Below are 22506 nucleotides of genomic sequence, written 5' to 3' on the forward strand. Positions count from 1 at the left end.
TGTATCAAATTTGACGAGATTCTTACCGTGTCTTTTAACATTTTTATTTATTTACTTTTACTCACTTTTAAGATTATTATTTTATTTAGAACACAATGAGACGTCAAAATGTATTGCCTTGAGCATTTCTTGTTCGTAACAATATGACTCCGGAGAAAAACGAAACAAAAACAAACAAAACAAAATCAAAAACCAACGAAAAAAAAAAACCAAAAAACAAAGAGAACAAATTTATAGTTATACTCTAGGTATAGTCTTGAATATGTTTAAAAGGATCGTCAGAGAGAGAGAGAGAGAGAGAGAGAGAGAGAGAGAGAGAGAGAGAGAGAGAGAGAGAGAGAGATATTGAGACGGAAAACACACACACACACACACACACACACACACACACACACACATAGGCGCCCGATTTCGAACAAACACTCTATCAAGACTTTCCTAGAGTAAATAAAAGGCTGTAAATGATATTATTAAGCCGTTGAATTGCCATAAATTATTTGTTTGTCCATTTCTGATGATGTCGATAAAAGGCTCAGTATCAATGTCGTCAGTAGCGTTTTATAGACGATATTTGGTCCTTTTTAAAATGTTTTTATTTCCGGTGGACTGAATACACAGTTTCGGGAAATCAATGGCGCGCTCGCTTCTTTCTGCCTTCTTCACTGCAGCTGAACATAGCTCTTTATTGTGGGAGTAATAGTTCTTCCTCATGCAATACACCGGAGATTAGTACCCTCTTTTTGATGACGTTTTATGGCTTCCGGTTACAATTCCACAGTTTATCAACAAAGATTAATTTTTGCAAATAAACTGAGGTATAATTTTTTAGTTTGTATTTGTTGAGCTCTACTAGTTTAGCAAAGGAAAAAAACAACATTGCAGTAATAAAGCAGTTGAAAACTGTGTGTGACCACTTTAGAAACTGAATTTAGTTGCCTTCGCCCTATTCCCTAGGGCTGTCATTATCCCCAGACACCTGTCTGGGGATAACTTTTAACTAGAGAGGTGCGCCGGTGTTACCAATACTTAGCTTCCATACCAGGACAAATCATTCGTTTGGACAGAAAAATAAATTAAAAACTTACCGCTTACCGTCAAAAGCAGTTTAGATTTGAAGATGCATTTGTTTTATATCAAAAAACATTCGGTACTGGACAATCCTTGATGAATTTCAAAAGTTGTGTTTGAAAGTATATCCTAATTTTTTTTCATGATTCATTCCTCGCGAAATCGTGTGGGTTTACGTCTGTTACGTCTGGTGCCGTGCAAACAAAACAAAGGTTTTTTAAAAAGTTTATTGAGAAAAAGATAGGTACGGAAAAAAGTGTCCCTAGAAAGGTATGCAATTTGGTGCATAAGTGCAGCAAAAATTGGTGCGCAAAATTAGTACGTAGAGGATGCGAGACTCTGTGTGTGTGTGTGTGTCTCTTTCTTCCTTTTTTTTTTTTTTTTGGGAGTGCCTACGTATACGGTAACGGGGCATCTAGCCTCAGGATCTATGTACACGTAAAGGTTTACCGTTGCAACATTCTGTCAGTGATGGTCCTCGCTGTCGTGAACCGCGCGCGCTCGTGTGTGGGTGTGTGAATTATTTTTTTTTTAAATCAAAACAATTTTAACCATTAATTGCGAGATTCGATCTAACACTCCCCAAACTCCAGATCTTAGTCTTAATGTTATCATTAAAAGACAAGCTTTGCGATTTATAGTTTAATTGAAGCCCGAGTCGAAATATACTCTTACTACTGCTGTCTTGGTGGAAACGATTTATTCTGCATAAGCAATCTGGAGAAAAAAATCAGTGTCACTGTAAAAGGTTGAAATTTCACGAAGTACGCTTCGTGAACACCGCTGTAACAATCCTTTGACCTACGTCATCAGGCAACCCATTGTTTCTTTCATCTTTTCCCATTCCCCTTTACTATCCCCCCATCCCCCCGCCCATCTCTCTCTCTCTCTCTCTCTCTCTCTCTCTCTCTCTCTCTCTCTCTCTCTTCTCTCTCTCTCTCTCTCTCTCTCTCTCTCTCTCTCTCTTTGTCATAGTGTTATCCCTCCCCTTCCCATCTCAATGTAAAATGAAAACGTGCTGCTGTTTGCAGATACATGTATGATTGTTTTGTTTTCTCTCTCTCACTAGGCTAGGATTAAAAACCAAGACATCAGGTAATGGGTGTCTAATGTCAAAGTATAGATTCTCTCTTTGGCCAATTTAGTCACGCATGTGGCAGCCCAGCTATTTATTATGTTCTGCCTATAACACACAATAAGTGGGATTTTGGGGGTGGGTATGAAAGAAATCAAGGTCATAAATAACCGTGCACAAGAGCTGTATAGGGAATTGGTTTCTGGGGGTCTTGCAAATACCAAATATTTTATGGAAAGCTCTTTCGAACTCCAAGACGTCTGGTTTGTTTTGCTGTCTTGGAACAAACGAAACAGATGTCTTGATGTGTGGCCGAGTTGTCTGATTTTGTGACCTGGATGTAAGGTTTTGTGACCTAGATGTATCCTTTTGTGTGTGCAAGCCATGCGGGTAAGTACAGCGATAGCTTGCCAGTTGAGGAAAAAAAGGAAGAAGCAGCGTATCCGCATTCGAAAAACAAAACAAAAAAACCTGAAAAAAACAAAACAACTTAACATTTTAAAGGCGAATATCAATCTTACTTGGACCAAAAATAAAATCTTACCCTTTTCATCAAAAGACAAAAAAACAAATTACAATTTAAAAATTTGAGCTGTTATATAGGGCAATATCCACCCAACGTGCTCAAAGCGCTTTTTATCAATATTCTTACTGCTCTTATGGTGGAAACTTTTTTTTTTCTGCGTTAAAAAATAATATAAATGAAGACTTATTTGAAAACAAAAAAAATCAGTGTCACTGGCAAAGGATTAATTGCAGTACTCCTGCATCCTGTGAGACTCTTACGGCACTTGCTAATCATAAAAAAGGAAATAGCAATCAACAATACTAAGTTGAAAAAAAAAGAAGAAAAAAAAGGAGGGTGGGGGGGGGGGGAGCAAACCCAGTAGCAATGCAACCTTAAGCGGCAAAATTCGATCTTTGACCTAACACCAAATCTTCTTTCATCAAGAGACAAGTAACGGCAAAACGATTATAGACAATTGAAGTCCGAGTCTGACTGCTCTCTTGGTGGAAACGCTGTATTCTCCGTTAACAATAATAAAGATAAAAGCAGACTATTATCTGAAAGCAAAAAATTAGCTTCGCTGTTAAGGGGTTAAGAACACCTGCCAGCATCCTTATGCTCTACGTCACCAAGCGACACGTCTCCCTTTCGTCTTCATGCAACCCCTCCACTCTCACGGTGGTGGTGGCGGCGGATAAAAAAAAGACCTTTTTTTCTTTCATTCAATCAACTTGACTGCTGTTGGACCCTAGTCCTCTCTACAAGTACAAGAAATAATAATCTTTTTTTTTCTGCTCCAATGAAAATATCTACCCCCCACCGGTCTAATTATTTGTAGCAGACGACAAATTTCTCAAAACGGTCACGTGACACGGTAAAAACAACACAGGAAGTCCATGAAAGCTTATTTACGGCATTTCCTTTGAACCGTGTAAACAACAAAATTTCGTTTTCGTTCGACTCAACGGGTCAGATTGGCCAGTATTTTTTAACGAACTAAAGTTCTGAAAAATCAAAATGTTTCTTAGAAAGTTGAAAGATGCTAGTTTTTGAAACAGAGGTAGGTTTTTTTTAAAAATCTTTATAGTTTACGTGAATGCATGCTCAAGGCGAGTTGGACATTCAGCGGAGGTTGGTAGGCCAAAGGCCCACCTCTCTATAACGAAAATTGGTTATCCCCAGACACCTGTCTGGGGATAATGAAAATTCGTTATCCCCAGACACTCTTCCCATACTTTCGGTTCAGCATGCCACAGACACAAAATATATTAACAATCCATTTTCCTTTCACTCCCTAACATTGACCTGACCCGCTCCATCAATCTTCACACACACACACACACACACACAAATATCTAAAAAAACATAAAAATAACCAACATTAAATCAGTTTTTACTACATATACACAATATGCGTCGACTTCGAAGTGAGTGTCATGGCCGAATGGTTTAGTCGTCTGCCTTGGAAGTTTTACCAGAATCGACGTTGTGGGTTCGAATCCTTGTTCCGCGACCTTATTTTTTTTTTTTTAAACTTCCGTCTTCTTTTTACAGAGCGTTGCAAGGGGTACATGTCCCATCCATCCTCCCCCCACCTTTTTTTTTTTGTCCGAGTCTATTCTTTTCTCCTTTTTGTTTGACCTTTTGTTCCGTTTCGGAGCATGAATCTCTTAAAATTGTTTTTATTTTTTTTTAAAATATTGTTTTGTTTTTTTTCCCTCTTTCTGACCATTTGGTCGCTCTCTGAATATTTCTGTTTGTTTGGTTTTTAATTATTTATCCTTTTTAGTCACTTTTTGAGATCGGAGTGGGGACGAATATGACAATTTGCTAGAAACTAGAAAGGAACTAAGAGAGTGAGAGAGAGAGAGAGAGTAGAGAGTTTTAAAAAAAGAGGTGGGGGGGGGGAGGATGGATGGGACATTTATCCCTTGCACCGTTCTGTAAAAAGAAGACGGAATGTAAATTAGAAAAAAAAAATAGTGGCGGAACCAGGATTTGAACCCGCAACGTCGATTCTGGTAAAACTTCCAGGGCAGACGACTAAACCATTCGGCCATGACACTCAGTTCGAAGTCGACGCAAATTGTGTATATGTAGTAACAACTGATTTAATGTTGGTTATTTTTATGTTTTTTTAGATATTTGTGTGTGTGTGTGTGTGTGTGTGTGAAGATTGATGGAGCGGGTCAGGTCAATGTTAGGGAGTGAAAGGAAAATGGATTGTTAATATATTTTGTGTCTGTGGCATGCTGAACCGAAAGTATGGGAAGAGTTTGTTTTGATTTGTTTCTTTTCTCCTCTCCATTTCTTTTTTTTTTCTCTTTTTGTGTGGCATGTGGTCATGTGGTATGACACTCGCTTTCGGATCGGAAGGTCCTGGGTTCGAGCCTCGCTTGGCGCATAGTTGACTCCTTGGAAAAGACTCAATATTCATATTCTCTCACCGTAATCAGGTGTAATATGAGTACCTGACCGTCAACAGTGTTGTCTCTGTCGGAAAAATTGTTATATCGCCTAACAGGTGTCATGTCTCGTTCTACATACTACGTGTTGCTGTTGGTCAGGGACCCTTTGTAAATCGCTTTGAGTACATTTAGTGGATATTGCGCTATATAAAAGCTCATGGTTTTTGTTGTTTTAAAAAAAATATATTTCTACCTTTGGATAGGACGCCAGTCTATCGCAAAGTCTTTTTCGCCAGATCTAACAGATCTAGCTACCCAATCACTGCTGAGTAGACAGGGAGATCAGAAAAAATATTGACTGCACCCGGGATCGATCTCTGTCCCTTTGCGTGTGAAGCGAGTGCTCTATCAACTGAGCTATCGGGGCCCCCAAATATTCTATTGGGGTAATAATACAGACGTTATAGTTATAGATGTTATTTTGGAAGGAAGATATAATACGTGAAACTCATATTATTTTAATTAGTTAAAACACCAAACAAAATTTTAATATTATTGTATTATTTTCAATGACAACAATGCGATAGAAAGGAGTGGTGACAAAGACAAAAGAAAACAAAAAATCGGACTTGCTAGGTTCGAAACACACCCACACACACACACACACACACACACATCTTTAGTAGTCACATTCATTTCAAACAATAACCCATTACAGAAGAGGGGTGATGCCTTCATCATAGATCATTGTCATTGCCCCCGGTTCTCAGCTAAAGAACCGTGGGACCGGTCCTCAACGCGGCACTAGTCATGAGCCTTCTCAAAGGACTCAACTATGGGCCGACCGAGGCTCGAACCCAGCTCATTCCGATCCGAAAGCGAGTGTCATACCTGTAGACCACATAACCGCATATATCAGGGCTGAGAATCTTCCACCTAAGGGCGGATTTCCGCCTAATTGGTGATTTATCTCCGCCCATCATCATCACAATTCCGCCTTTTAAAAAGAATCACCATAACCAATACATCAAAGTCCTTACCACCACCGTTACTACAACCACCACCACCAAATCATCATCCCTACAATCACCACTACAACAACCACCAAATAATCATTCCTATCACCACTTCAACTAAAACCACCACCACATCATCCTCCCTACCATTACTAGAACTACAACCACATCATCATCCCCACCACCGCTACTACTACAACCACCACCACATCATCCAGTGATGATAATCTTCCGCAAAATTTCGGGATTTTGGGATTTTCTTTGAAATGTTCCGCTGTTTTTACAGTGTCAAACATTTTTCTATGAAAAGCACTCTAGTGGCTCCACAGTAGATCGATCAAAATATCATGTCTTGTGTCAAATTTTGACACATGTGCTCATTGCATAAATTTTGGTGACATTCGCATTTTTAATGGCGTCAGCCAGGGTGGCACCATATGTGAAAAGTGACACAATGCCCGTGATGTCCTTGGATGCATAGATGATGGGTATGGATTGGAAAAGAAAAATAAAAATCAATTCATAACACACTCTCTCTCTCTCTCTCTCTCTCTCTCTCTCTCTCTCTCTCTCTCTCTCTCTCTCTCTCTCTCTCTCTCTCTCTCTCTTCTCTCTCTTATTGATTATATGCATAACCACCAGCTTGCAGGTATTGTAGTGTGCTTTGTAAAGTAAAAACAATTACTTTCTAGCCTTTGGGGCAAAAATTTATAATTTATCAGCGGTATGATTAATATTGTGGGCCTTTAAAATCATTTTCGGGAAAGGGCAATTCATTAAATATGTATAAAAGGAGTATATTATATAATGTTTTTGTAACTAACATATTGTATATGTAATTTTTGTATTTCCACTTGAGTTTGCCCGGTGGACTGATACATTTCGCCCCTTTTTGACAAATTGCATTTATCATCACTGATCATCATCCCTACCACCACTAATATTACAACTACCACCATTTCTTCATCCAAACCACCACCACATCGTCATCCATACCACCACTAGTACTACAACTACCACCACATCATCATTCCTACCACCGCTACTACTACAAATACCTCCACATCGTAATCCCTACCACCACCACTACTACAACTACCACCATGTCGTCATCCCTACCACCACTACTACTACAACCACCACCACCACATCATATCATCTCTACCAATACAAGTACTACAAACATCACAACATCATCATAATCCCTACCACCATTACTTTTACAACTATCACCACGTCGTTATCCCTACCACCACCAAATAACAATGTGAAATGGAATGTAAGCTTCGATTTTAATATAAGAAAACAGATAAAATGGATGTTTCCGGTTTTCTCTTTATCAACTAAAGAGGACGAATGAAATACCGCAGAGGAATTGAACCTTACGTGCTATTTCACATTGTTATATATTTCTTTGAGCTTCGAGCAGCACCATGCCACCACCAATACCACAACTACCACCACATCTTCATCCTTACCACCACCACTACTACAATTACCGTCATATCATCATCAACCCTACCACCAATACAACTACAACCACCACCACATCATCATCCCTACAACCACCACCACACCAATTCTACCACAACTACTACAACCACCACCACATCATCATCCCCAGAACCTCAACTACTACAACCACCACATCATCATCCCTACAACCACCACCACACCAATTCTACCACAACTACTACAACCACCACCACATCATCATCCCCAGAACCTCAACTACTACAACCACCACATCATCATTCCTACCACCACCATTACTACAACCACATTATGTTGTAATTATACTTTCACCTTATGCAATGCCTAGGAGTGGTGTCAGGAATTGCTGCGAGACACATTATTTTGAAGTTCAAATCTATAGGTTATCGTCGTATGGATGGGTCTTGATCTACGCGCTGAAAAATTTCCTCCTTTTTTGTAACTAGTCATTCTCACCCCTGATATATATATATATATATATATATATAATATATATATATATATATATATATATATATATATATTATATATATATATATACATATATGATAATAATAAATGACATGATCCTTTATGAATTATGAACTCTATTCCCAGATTCTTGGTAAGATGTCTGGCCAGCAACTTCGCCTTAGAATACAGACCAAATCTGGCCACAAGGTTCTAGAAGGGCTCTATCTGGCATCAACAATTGGGCGGCTGAAAGAAGTCATCTCAGACATCACCAGTATTCCACAACAGAGGATCAAGATTAGGCAAGGTTATCCCCCAAAAGTTATTGACATCACAAATGAGAAGTCTGAACTATCCACCCTTCCTTTTCGTTCGGGAGATACATTGATTGTTGAAGAAGACAACACGGTGCAGAATTTGGCAACTTTTGCTGGCACTTCCAATACCAAAAATATTGACAGTCGTGCAGATACGCTTCTTCAGCATCAGTTAGAAGAAGGAGCATCTGGAATTCTTACTAGACGAGTAGTCCCTGCAGACAATTCTTGTTTATTTACTAGCGTGCATTTAGTCATGAACGATGGAGACTTTGACTTATCTGCCTCGTCTTATCTGCGAGAGGTGATAGCAGGCATTGTGTCCAATAACCCTTCCTTATTTTCCGAGGCCATGTTGGGGAAACCTAATAAAGAATATTGCAAATGGATCCGTGATAAAAACTCATGGGGTGGAGGTATTGAACTTTCAATATTATCAAACTATTACAGTACGGAAATTGCTGTTGTGGACACACAGAGTGGTAGAGTAGATCGGTTTGGGGAGGATAAACAATTAGAAAATAGAGTTTTTGTTATCTATGATGGAATTCACTACGATCCTTTAGTGTATGAAGCGGTTGACCAGAGTGGTACAGTGAGAACAAAATTCTCAATTCACAATGCTGTCATTATGGCGCAAGCTCTAGAGTTGGCCTCAGAGGCAAAATCTATAAGAATGTTTACTGACGTGGAAGGATTTTCATTACGCTGTTTGGTGTGTCAACAACCTTTACGTGGTCAAAGGGAGGCTACTGATCATGCCAAAGCCACAGGACATATCAATTTTGGAGAATATTAGTTTAATTGCTTGTAAAGGAATGCACTGGTTCAAAAGGCTCAGACATCGCTTAGCTAAACATAGTATAATTTACTTTGAGTTTGACCAATTTATTTGTGTTCAAGTCATTCAGTGTCAATAAATGCCACATGAAATTTTAAGTATATTCTTTTTAGACTTATGATTTTACCACTGCATGTATACACTGAATGAGTTGAATTATTACTAGAGTGGAACCCATGAAAAAACATGTCTAGATATAACAGGTTTTTTAAATCCCCATTTATTTTTGTTCCTCTTTTCTTTTAGTGAAATTTAATGGATATAAAAGGACTTTTTAGAAGAGCCTAATCGGTTATAAGGCGTGCTGAAACCCATTTTATATCTCCATATACAATGCATTAGCACATATTAATATTACGTTATGGTAAACTTGTAGCTATAGGCGACAGAGAGATAGGCTAGGCCTATTTCGTAAATACATGTCTTTACTTTGTGTATAAGCTACTTACTACATTACAACATCATTATCAGAATAATATGGGCCTTGGTATAGGCAGACAGTGTGTAGCACAAAACACATACATACACACACACACACACACACACACACAATGGTCAGCTTGAAAGTGACAGAAAGACACCCCAAATAATTTTTTAACAGAGCCATTTTTAAAATGGTGATTTTAGGCCATTTGGGTTGTTTCCCTTGAAATTTGGATATAACAGGACTCAGTTTGTAGTTATAACAGGGATTTTAGGCTGGTCCTACCATCACTGTAATACTGAGGTTCCACAGTATCATGTTGATCATAATTTTATCCAAATATAATTTTGCAGGTGTAGGTGTAATTTAAAAAAAAATAATTTATCCTTCTATTCGCCTATACTGTTACCCACCTACACACTTAGCTATCTGAAATATTTGGCAACTATGAGATAATTTTGAAAGTGTCAATGAGAATCCAGAGGTTTGATGAAACGTTAGTGGATCTGATTTTAAGTGGGTGATTATAATACCGGTCTTTGTTCTATCAAACTTTGAAACATATTTTATCATCCTCATACTTTTATCTAGGAACGATAGATTATACTTGCTGATTTTTTTAATTTATTTTTTTTAGCCCAATTTTAAATTGAAAAGTCAAAAGGAAAGCAGAATATCTTTGACTTTGGCATTTTTTTTTTAAATTAGACCTCAGGATGAGATGTGTTAAGCATGTAATGTTTTGTTTTGTTTTTTTGGGGGGTTTTTTTTGCTTTTTTATTATTTTTTTTTTGGTGCAAATTTCAAAATTTCTGTCAACCTGCAACTTACATTGAAGGCAATGGAGTATGCGTGTCAGCAGTGAGTATGTCTGGTTTGATTTGTTTCATTAGAAGTAAAAATCTGATAAGGTGTGTATGAAACAGTGTCGAACAAAGCTGACTGACAGAAAAATACAAGAAAAGAATCAGCGTGCCTTGACTAGGGAATGGACCACAGACCTGATTCTTTCCACTACTTACCATTACACCACAGCGATTACTGGATGGTTTGGACACCTTCATTTTTATAATTTTCTCCACAAGAGTACACGTTTTTCTTGTGTTAACTATTTCCTAACATCATAATTAAAAACAAACAATGGAATGTGCTTAAAATCAACACTCTTTTAAGTCAACTTCTGTTTAAAGTCAACACCTCTTGTTGGTCCCATATTTTCTGTTCTTTGTCTGAGTGTGTTCCATTGATAATGGATAAAGTCAAAATTGCTTAAAGGCAACCAATCTTTCTGATCTAGCAGTGTTGGATTTATCAGGATTCCACTGTATTGATACTGCATCAAAATGTTCAATGTGATGAGATCTTAGTCATTGTTTTAATTTTTTCCTGCTTAACGCCTTAAATAATTTTATGTAGAGACACTTCTATTAGTAATTGATTTGCCCTTATTTTAAAAATTATTCAACGACATGTATTGGAGAGAGAGAGAGAGAAAAATTAGTACAAAATTACAACTGTCTTCCACATTTTTAAGTCGGCATGGATTGTGGTTGTGATGAAACTGTAGACTCAAACGGGTAGTGTTTGACTTAATATATGTATGTATTATGATACTTTGCTGCTAGAAGCTGTGGACTGTAAAATGTAATAAACAAAAACAAATATATAACAGCTTCGAAAAAGAACAAAATACCAAACACAGAACTTTTCGGGCTCAAACCCCTTCTTCAGCCTATAACAACAACAAAAAACAAACAATAAAACATAAATACATTACTTATTTCTCTGTCGTCTGTCTGGTTTATAATTATAATTAATGTATATTTATGTTTTTATTGTTGTTTGTTATTGACTGAAGAAGGGTTTTTGAGCCCAAGTCGTTATAGTGTTTGGTATTTTGTTCTTAGATTTCTTTATGAAGCCATTATATTCATTTTTAAAAATTACTTTTGACATATGTTATGCTGTCCCCGCAGTTTTTTGCCATTTCAAACGCCAAAATTTGCCATAAATATCGAAATTTGCAGCTAGTTTTACAAAAATCAAACAATGAAAACAATATGTACGGTAAAAAAATTGACACAAATAGGGCATTTTGTAGAATATTGATGTCACAACATGTCAGCATGAATTTATTTACATTTTGAATGGTTTGAAATAATATTACAATACTAATAATAATAGCCATAGTAAGTCTGTCCCTGCGGAAAGTTGCCATTTAAAACCCCAAAAGTTGCAAAAAGTTGCCATAAAAAAGGGCAAAAGTTGCCATAAAAAAGGGCAAAAGTTGCCATAAAAATTGCCAAAAGTTGCCAAATTTGCGGAACATTATCTGACAAGGGGGGGGGGGAGAAAAAATTGCGATTCGCAAACGCACAAACAAAGGCCAAAGTTTCAATTTAAACCACATCTGTTTATTACCTCAGCAGCAGTAATAATGATAATGATAATAATACAGTATACTGGCGTTATACTGGCACGGTCAGTCATCACCAAAAAGTGTGCTAGTATCCGATCGTGCCGGAATCCGATAAAGGCCTTTAAGGCCCTTGGACCAAGAGATTCTTTGTATCTCCTGATTTCTGTAGCAGGCACCTCTTTCATTCCAGGCAGAGATGAAAGATCAGTGTCATCAAACATAATGTCTGCTAGGATAAAAAAGGCAACGTTTAAAAATTGAATCCTGTTGCTGTGACATATCTGTCCCAACTTTGATGACAGAAAAGCCTGCAGAAGTCTGCATCCAGTTTTTCACGCTGGTCCATGCCTTCAGGGAAAAACCGCTCTGCCTCAGGCAATGACATGCCACACGCATCAAATTTAACTTTCAAGTCCTCCAGTCTTGGCCATGCCTACAAATACACACACATAGAGTTATCAAACTCGAAGCCCAGTCAGTCTCCAAGGGTTGTGCGGTCAAAAAAAGCTCAGTATCCAGTTAGTTAAGGGAAAAGTCCACCAAAAAAAAAATATTCAGGAAAATCACAAAAATCGCGGACAGTTGCGGGTAACAGCTAAAATCGCGGCCGCGAAAAACGACGGGGACAGGTAAGTAAGTAAGTAAAAAAAAAAGAAGGAAGTAATCAAAATATTTTATTAACTATTTAGCTTCTTAAAATTTGGGAAATCAAAGTGAACAATCGCATAAAAAATTCAAAATTTGAAAAACTAATTAAGGAGAGGAAAAAAATAACTATTCACAAGGAAAGAGAAACAAAATCCATTTTCCAATGGGGGCACATTAAATTTGTATTCTCTACTTACTATCCAATTTTGAGCATTATTATTATTGCTTTATATTTCAATATAGGCCTAATGGGTTTTTGAATGAAAAACAAGGAAAAAATCATGAAAAATCATAATCATATCATGAAAACTAAGTGCAACTTGTGGCTAAAAATGAAATTGTATTTCATGAAAAATATTTTAATAGAACACATTTTGTTTACATAAATGATAAATGTGATAAATTTCATAGGAAAAGAATTAAACTTTGAAAAGTAAAATATTTGAATGCAATAAAATAAAAATAGGATTTCCTTGTGAAATATCAAATCATTTGTCAGTTAGTTAGCATTAATTGTCTTGATTGTAGATTCTTGAAACTAGATCATTCTATTTTCTGTAGTAGTTATAGACAATCATAATAAATAATAATTTATTACTTACTTAACAAGTAGATAATCATTCAGAGAAATCATGTTATAAGAAACAAAAGTGTTTACAGCATAATAGGATATAAATTTAAAGTACATTTTAAATGAAAGTTGCCGTCGTTTCACAATTTTTCATAGCTTTTGTTTTGTTTTTTAAACAAAAATTTGTCAATTTAGCCTAAAAACTGCGAAAATTGTGGCTTTTTACGGCCAAATAAAAATTTGCGGCTTTTTACGGTCGAGGGTGAAATTTGCGGCCGCAAATTTGCTATTTGCAGCCGCGTAAAACTGTGGGGACAGGTTATGCGATGCAGCAACATACAAAAATCATGTCAAATAATGATATTTTAAAGTTTTAAGACATTAATGAAATTGCTGTAAACTCTACTTTTATTCCTGATCATAAGGCTTTAAAAAAAACTGTTGGCTGATTATTAATAGGGACAAAGTTATAGCAATTTTAATTTGAATGACAGAAACATGTTAGGATAGAAACTCCTCTACAATTTCTGCTTACTAACTGAAACTGTAGTCAAAATGACAATGTGTCTTTGCCATGGTTTTCCCAGTGTCGCTTCACATACAATGGAATCTGCATAACGTCAACTTCTGCTTAAAGTTGAGAACTGTGGGGGCTGCCTGAAGCCTGAGATCGTGAAAATACTAACAAAAGAGTGAAAGTGGAGGGGCTTCAGATGGGCACAATACATTTTCTGTATCCGAAGCCTCTCCATTTTCATTCTTTCGTTAGTATTTTTTGCCTAAAGTTAACTTCTAAATCTAATGCTGGTCCCACATTTTCTGGTCTTTATCTTTGCTAATGGATAAAGTAAATTTTGCCTATGGTCAATCACATGTTCTGATCTGGTAGTGTTGGCTTTACCAGAATTCCACTGTACCTATTTAAACAACAATTTTAAAAAAAAAAAAATTTAATATTATTTTCTGTATGTTTGTGTGTGTGTGTTTGTTATTTGTTTGTTTTTTTTTCCCGCTTCTATTGCTCTAAAAATAATTTCTCGTTAGGCCTAAATTTTTTTTCTCACATACTTTTATTATCAGACAATTGGAACTGATACTGATAGATATTATAATACTTCATATGAAAAAGAACTGTGATATTTCAATTTGAATTCAAAATACTGCTCAGTAAATGGAAAGAATAAAAAAACAAAGACCAATTATTACACCTTACTGATCATTCATAGGGATAAATATTGTAAAATGTAAAAGTTACATAAGTTAACTCTTGATATGTTGGGGCGTCTGATCAGTTGATTTGATGGATTCTTAAATACACAGGGGCCCCTCGACCAAAGTCTTCACTCTACACTTTCACTTTTCACTGTCTTCTCTATCCTCCTACTGTGTATCGTTTTCACTTCCTTGGATCATTTGCGGAAATGGAACGTTTAGATGATTTTTTGATATTTTTTTTTATTATATGTGTGTGTGATGTATGGTATTCATATTCCCTTGTACTACAGCTCCTTATAAAATGATATTATTGAGCCATTCATCTGTATTTTGCAACTGTTTTACTGTGTCTCCTTTTTGCAAGTCTGGTTAGTCTTTTAAGTTGCCTCATACGCATTATATCACTACACACAAAAATTTGTTCCCCTTGACTTGAAGTCTCCTTCTGTTCTCTTTTTAGACTGGTTCCCCTTATCTTGACTACAGTACTTGTATGTATTGTAAGTACAAAATGCATGTGCATAGAGGCCAGTTGTCCCAATAAAATTGGGACTATGTGGTCTTGTGGTATCACACTCGCTTTCGGATCAGAAGGTCCTGGGTTCAAACCTCGCTCGGGTCATAGTCATAGTTGAGTCCTTGGAAAAGGCTCTTAACTCACTTTCACTATACTCAGGTGTAAAATGAGTACTTGGCCGTCAACTGCGTTGTCTCTGTCCCAAAAAAATGGTACTGTCGCCTAACAGTAACAGGTGTCATGTCTCATCCTACACGTTAAGTGTTGCTGTTGGCCAGGGATCACTTTTGTAAAGCACTTTAGTGGATATTTCGCTATATAAAAGCTCAATTAGACTATTCCAATTTGGCAATCTGGGAGGAAAAAGAAAAAAGTTTGTGGTATCAAAACAGTCCATGTTTATGCTTTTTTGACCAAAGAAAGAGACATGGAGAATATTCAAGCTAAGCTTTATTGTGAAGCAATCTCAATCTAGAATAAATTAAAGTACAAAAATAGTCCAAACATACTGCCATTTTTGGTCATGACATGACAGCATGTGTTTGGGTGTCCCGTTTTACCTCTTTGAAAAGTTGGCCACTAGGCATGTGTTTTGGCTGTAACTGTCCTCTTCTTTTGTACTAGCCCTGAAATGACCTCAGTGCTACAAAACCTACCAATTTTATTTTTTAAAATTAAAGTTAAATAATGATGGCCGGCGGATCAAACCTCTGAAGCCCGATTTTCACGATCGGTGGATAAAAACTCTGAAGGTTACATACGAGATTTTTTCACCATGTTTTATTTAATTTTGGGTGGATCAGACGTCTCATGACATCATTATCTAAAAATATAAAATATCGTTTTCCAACAAATCTCAAAATCAATTTTTTGAAGGATTTTTATTATAATTAGACCCAAACCACCCCTTAATCTGCAGGACAAGCATGACCTATGTGTGATTCCATATAATATACTTTTTCTTGAATTTCATCACAGATTTAGGGATAAAACAGCCAGTTTTTAGATAGGTGGTCACAGATCCTTATTTGTTAATTTTTTAATATTTTTTTAATGTGTTGTTTCAGAATTGGCCTCGTTCTGTTGTAATATACAATTTATTTTCTGAATAATGTAAACAAAGCACAAGAAATCCTTGTGAAGTAGATTAAGTTACTTCTACCAACACATTGCTTGCTATGTGTAGCTCGCCACATGGCAACTTTTGGACCAAAAAAATATGGCAGCAAACGCAGATGCTAGCACAGGCAGGCAAGGCAATCAATCTGTTATGAGAATGTGTGATTGTTTTCTGTTTTGGGGTTTGTTTTTATTTTGCAAAAGAAGTGTTATAGTATAGACTTAATATTAATACAATGACAATGCACTTGTTTTATTATTTTTCATTGGTGACTCCATGCCAGCATTTATATAATCACTTCTCATGAAAAGTGTAGCTAATAGCTATCCCACACTACCTCATACACAAATCTGGCCCCGCGGTTTTTTGCACAGCTTGCGGATGCAAAATTGGGGAAAATTTTCTGATTTGCATTGCAACCGCAAAATCTGGACGTTTTGCAAATTTTTGACAAATTCTTTGATTCTTTTTTTTTTTTAATTCGGATATGACCTTTTATTTAAATTAAATAAAAGATCATATCCGAATTTTTTACTTCTTTATTATAACAATTCTAATTTTGTTTTCCCAACTTTGTTCCTATTTCCAAATCAGCATAATTTCTGGCAAAATTTGACATTTTTGTCCCATAATTTTGAGTTTGAAATTGCGTAATTCCGCGGGAATATTTTAATACATAGGTTGCATGTGGTTAGTTGTTAGGTATGATACAACATATTTAGAAACCTGCAAAAAAATTTCAAAATTTACTTATTTTCTTCTGCAAAAGGTCGTATCATTTTCTTTGCAAAATTTTGAAATAATATTTTGCATAAAAACAAAGGGTCAGACAAATGAAGAATCACATGACTATCACTGGGTGGGGTTATCGACCTCCATAATGGGCAGGGGGATACTGCTGTGTCTTCTATCCCCCTATATCTGTTTTCCAATTGCTTTCTGTCTTTGTCTCGGAATGAGATTACTTAGTTTTGCCCTGACCCTGGCTAGAGTCATTGACTGGGAGGGAAACAGTCGAATGTATGGTTATATTTTTTTTTTCAGATGATATTTTTTTCCTTATAAAGCATCTCTCTTATGTACTGTAATTTTTTTTAATTCTTAACATACGATTTGTAAAGATTTGAGTGTATTCATATCAGTGGGGACTTGTGCTGGTGTCTGGTTGAGACTTTAAGGCGATCTCAAACTAAGTACACAGATAGGTAGTATGCTCTTGGAATCTACATCTGTTCCCTATTTGAACCATTTCCCCTTGTGTTATTTTTCCTCAAGTCCTTTTAATTGTAAATCTAGACTTTTTACTATCAAATTTTCTTCCATTTTACTGGCTTTGATACTGATACGACCTAAATATGTTACAAGCGCCATAAAGCCATTCAAAACAAAAATAAGACTTTCAGTTCACCGTCGATGAGATGAACTCGTCTTGTTTTATCTAATGAAATCAGTTAAAATCTAGTGTCCTTTTTCCTTGACACTATATGTAACCTACCATCTCAAAGCAATATTTATTATGTTGGGGTGGCAGGTAAAACCACAGATATGATATTTGTGACCCATCGTCTCAAAACGGTATAATGTCGGAACGAATCATATGCTTAAAAGCCGAATTAAATGTTAAACTGGTCAAAAATATAAATCATTGGTATTAGCACCCTAAAATTAAAATATGGTAACCATTCTCCTCAATAAAATAGACAAACTCAACACAAGTCTGATGTTTCTGGCTATATATTCAATTTTCAACAATTTAACCAACTCGACTTAACACCGTTGGCGAAGGGTCACATATTGTTAGTGGTCAATTTCTATTAATTATGCTTGAGAACAAGTACATTTTCTTACTTTACGAGATTATCATACTGGGTGCGGTTCCTGACCTCCCATTGTGGGCAGGGAGGTACATACTGTGTCTTCTATCCTCCTATGTTTGTTTTCCAACATGCTTTCTGTCTTTGTCTTGGAATGAGATTACTTGGTTTTGTCCTGGCCCTGGCTGGGAGAGAAACAGTCAAATGTATAGTTATTTTTGGGAGATGATATTTTTTTTCCTTGTAAATCATCTCTCTGTTATGCACTGTATTATGATTTGTTTATATATCATATATGATTTGTAAACATTTGAGTGTATTCCTCTTGGTGGGGACCTGTGCTTGTCCTGGATGAGACTTTTAGGTGATCTCAAACTGTGCTCTTGGAATCTACATATATTCCCTATTTGAACCAATTCCCCTTTGTCTGCCTTGTTCTTGAATGCTTTAATTGTAATTCTAGAACTTTTAACTATCCCATTTTCTTCCTTTTTACTGGTGCTGATATGACCTTATTGTGTTGCAAGCGCCATAAAACCCTTAAAACAAATTATCATAGTTGGTTTTTCTTATCATTTTAATTCAACATTTACATTTTAAAACGAGCTTTTATATAGCGCAATATCCCCTAAACATGCTCAAAGTGCTTAACAAAGGGTCCATGACCAACAGCATCTAATATCATATAAAACGAGACATGATACCTGAAAGGCGATATTACAATTTTTCCCCCACACAGAGACAACACTGTTAACGGCCAGGTACTTATTTTACACCCGAGTACGGTGAGAGAATGTGAGCAAAGAGTCTTTTCCAAGGACTCAACTATGCGCCAAGTGAGGCTCGAACCCAGGACCTTCCGATCCAAAAGTGAATGTCATACCACAAGACCATCTAGCAGCACATGGGTCCTATTCAATCCCACATAATACTGTTTTGAGATGATCGTTTACATATGAGGGTTTGTTTATTTCTTTTTTTTTTTTTCAATTTTAACGTTATGAGAAATATATGTAGTGTAGTTAGACGCAAAAAGCGTTTTCATTCTATCAGACTAATTTTATTAATATATATTAATTCATCCTTTGAAGATTAAAAAGATCCATATGACACACTTACATTTTGTGCTGAAGGAAACTTGGCTTGGACTTTGACATTTTTTTTTTTAATTATTTTATGGGGGTTCGAAAGTGAACAGGATGAGTTGTGGGAAACTGTGGGGTATCCCACTTGTCTTAATAAATAAATATATGAGATTTCGCCTTAACCCTCTCCTTACCACCCATAGGAAAATCGTCACATTCATTACGATGCAGCCAACAATTTTCTTATTCCGACTTCATTTTGTTATAGTTATGTAGAATATACTCGTTGCTAATCTGTTTGAAAAATCTATTTTTGTGTTGGGTTAGTATGATGTTTAGGGTAAAATTCTGTAAATAGCTGGTAAGGAGAGAGTTAACATGGTTAGTTATTCAGCTACAGCGTGCCATTACTGGGTGGGGTTCCTGGCCTCCCATAGTGGGTAGGGAGGCACTTACTGTGTCTTCTATCCCCTCTTATCTGTTTTCCAATTGCTTTCCGTCTTTGTCTTGGAATGAGATTACTTAGTCTTGTCCTGACCCTGGCCGGAGTTCTTGGCTGGGAGGGATACAGTCGAATGTATAGTTATAGTTTTGGGAGATGATATTTTTTCCTTGTAAACCATCTCTGTTATGGTTTTGTCCTGACCTTGGTCGGAGTCCTTGGAAACAGTCGAATGTATAGTAATAGTCTTGGGAGATGATATTTTTTTCATTGTAAATCATTTCTCTGTTATGCACTGTATTATGCTTTCTTTATATTGTATATGATTTGTAAAACATTCGAGTGTGTTCCTCTTAGCGGGGACCTGTGCTTGTTACTGGATGAGACTTTTAGTGATCTCAAACTAAGTACTTTGATAGAGTGCTTTTGGAATCTACACCTGTTTCTTATTTGAACCAATTCCCCTTTGTCTTCCCTTTTCTTCTGGGTGGGGTTCCTACCTCCCATAGCGGGCAGGGAGGTACTTGCTGTGACTTCTATCCCCTCTTATCTGTTTTCCAATTACTTTCTGTCTTTGTCTTGGAATGAGATTGCTTGGTTTTGTCCTGACCTTGGTCGGAGTCCTTGGCTGAGAGGGAAACAGTCGAATATATAGTTATAGTTTTGGGAGATGATATTTTTTTCCTTGTAAATCATCTCTCTGTTATGCATTGTATTATGTTTAGTTTACATACTATATTATATGATTAGTAAACATTTGAGTGTATTCCTCTTAGTTGGGACCTGTGCTTGTGTCTGGATGAGACTTTTAGGTGATCTCAAACTAAGTACTTTGACGGTGTGCTCTTGGAATCTACATCTGTTCCCTATTTGAACCAATTCCCCTTTGTCTGCCTTATTCTTGGATACTTTAATTGTAATTCTAGAACTTTTTACTATCCCATTTTCTTCCTTTTAATGGCGCTGATATGACCCAAATGTGTTGCAAGCGCCGTAAAACCCCTAAAAACAAACAAAAACAAATTCCCTTTTCTTGGATGCTTTATTGTAATTCTAGAACTTTTTACTATCCCATTTCTTCCTTTTTACTGGCGCTGATATGACCTTAATGTGTTGCAAGCGCCGTAAAACCCTTAAAAACATTGGAATGAGATTACTTGGTTTTGTCCTGGCCCTGGCCAGTCAAATGTTTAGTTTTGGGGGATGACATTTTTTCCCTTGTAAATCATCTGTTATGCACTGTATTATATTTTGTATACATATTATATATGATTTGTAAACATTTGAGTGTATTCCTCTTAGTAGGGACCTGTGTTAGTTTATGTCTGGATGAGACTTTTAGGTGATCTCAAACTAACCTACTTTGGACTTTGATAGTGTGCTCTTGGAACCAACTCCTCCTCGTCTTCTCTTTGCTTGAGTGTTTTAATTGTAATTCTATAACTTTTTACTTTCCCATTTTCTTCCTTTTTACTGGCGCTGGTATGACCTAAATGTGTTGCAAGTGCCGTAAAACCCTTAGAAACATAAATACAAAAACAAAAAACATTGTGGGCAAGGAGGCACTTACTTTTGTCTTCTATCCCCCTATAGGCCTATATGTTTTCCAATATGCTTTTTGTCTTTATCTAGGATTGGGATTACTTGGTTTTATCCTGGCCCTGGCTGGGAGGGAAACAGTCAGATGTATAGTTAGTTTTGGGAGATGACATTTTTTTGTCTTCTAAATCATCTCTCTGTTATGCACTGTATTATGTTTTATTTACATATTATATATGATTTGTAAACATTTTAGTGTATTCTTCTTATTGGAGACCTGTGCTTGCGTCTATATGAGACTTCTAGTTGATCTCAAACTAAGTATGTACTTTGATAGTGTGCTCTTGGAATCTACATCAGTTTCCTATTTGAACAAATTCCCCTTTGTCTTACCTTTTCTCAGGTGCTTTAACTGTAATTCTAGAACTTTTTACTATCCCATTTTTTCCTTTTTACCACCGCTGATATGACCTTAATTAATAAATTGCAAGCGCCGTAAACTATTAGTTAACTATTAGTACTGGGTGGGGTTCCTGACTTCTCATTGTTGGCAGGGAGGTACTTTCTATGTCTTCTATCCCCCTATATGTTGTCCAACTTGCTTTCTGTCTTTGTCTTGGAATGAGATTACTTGGTTTTGTCCTGGCCCTGGCCGGATACCCTGGCTGGGAGGGAAACAAGTCAATGTTAGTTTTGGGAGATGATATATTTTTCCTTGTAAATCATCTCTCTGTTTATGCACTGTATTATGTTTTGTTTATGTATTATATATGATTTGTAAACATTTGAGTGTATTCCTCTTAGTGGGGACCTGTGCTTGTGTCTGGGTGAGAATTTAGGTCTGGGTGGGGTTCCCGACCTCCCATAGTGGGCAGGGAGGTACTTACTGCGTCTTCTTTCCCCCTATGAAAATCTCACCGGGCACTGAATGCCCATGCGGTCACCCCAGACAGACCATGGACCACATCCTGTCCGAATGCTCACTGCACCAATGCTGACCTGAGGGAATGCAACCAGACTGCCCGGGACTGGCTGACTCACTGGTGCGACAAGATATGATGATTTCCCCCTATATCTGTTTTCCAACTTGCTTTCTGTCTTTGTCTTGGAATTGGAATGAGATTACTTGGTTTGGTCCTGGTCCTGACCAGGTGCCCTGGCTGAAAGTGAAACAGTCAAATGTATAGTTAGTTTTGGGAGATGATATTTTTTTCCTTGTAAATGTAAATCATCTCTCTGTTATGCACTGTATTATGTTTTCTTTATATTGTATATATGATTTGTAAAACATTTGAGTGTGGTCCTCTTAGCGGGGACCTGTGCTTGTATCTGGATGAGACTTTTAGTGATCTCAAACTAAGTACTTTGATAGTGTGCTCTTGGAATCTACATCTGTTTCCTATTTGAACAAATTCCCCTTTGTCTTACCTTTTCTCAGGTGCTTTAACTGTAATTCTAGAACTTTTTACTATCCCATTTTTTCCTTTTTACCACCGCTGATATGACCTTAATAAATTGCAAGCGCCGTAAAC

At 36.7% G+C, this 22506-nt stretch overlaps 1 protein-coding gene across 1 annotated transcript; it reads left to right on the forward strand.

Moving 5' to 3' along the window:
* Positions 1-620: 620 nt before the first annotated feature.
* LOC144975097 (ubiquitin thioesterase OTU1-like) lies at positions 621-20579 on the forward strand. Its single transcript, XM_078918823.1, has 3 exons — positions 621-815; positions 8167-12271; positions 12338-20579. Exon 2 carries the CDS (start codon positions 8179-8181, stop codon positions 9136-9138), a length of 960 nt encoding a protein of 319 aa, XP_078774949.1. The 5' UTR covers positions 621-815; positions 8167-8178; the 3' UTR covers positions 9139-12271; positions 12338-20579.
* The last annotated feature ends 1927 nt before the right edge of the window (positions 20580-22506 follow it).

Source organism: Berghia stephanieae, chromosome 6, assembly GCF_034508935.2.
Source record: "Berghia stephanieae isolate SIO BIC M18660-M18661 chromosome 6, UCSD_Bste_1.3, whole genome shotgun sequence".
Lineage (NCBI taxonomy): Eukaryota > Metazoa > Mollusca > Gastropoda > Nudibranchia > Aeolidiidae > Berghia > Berghia stephanieae.

Coding starts and splice junctions, on each gene's coding strand:
- LOC144975097 (XM_078918823.1), top strand. CDS start 8,179: ATGTCTGGCCAGCAACTTCGCCTTAGAATACAGACCAAATCTGGCCAC.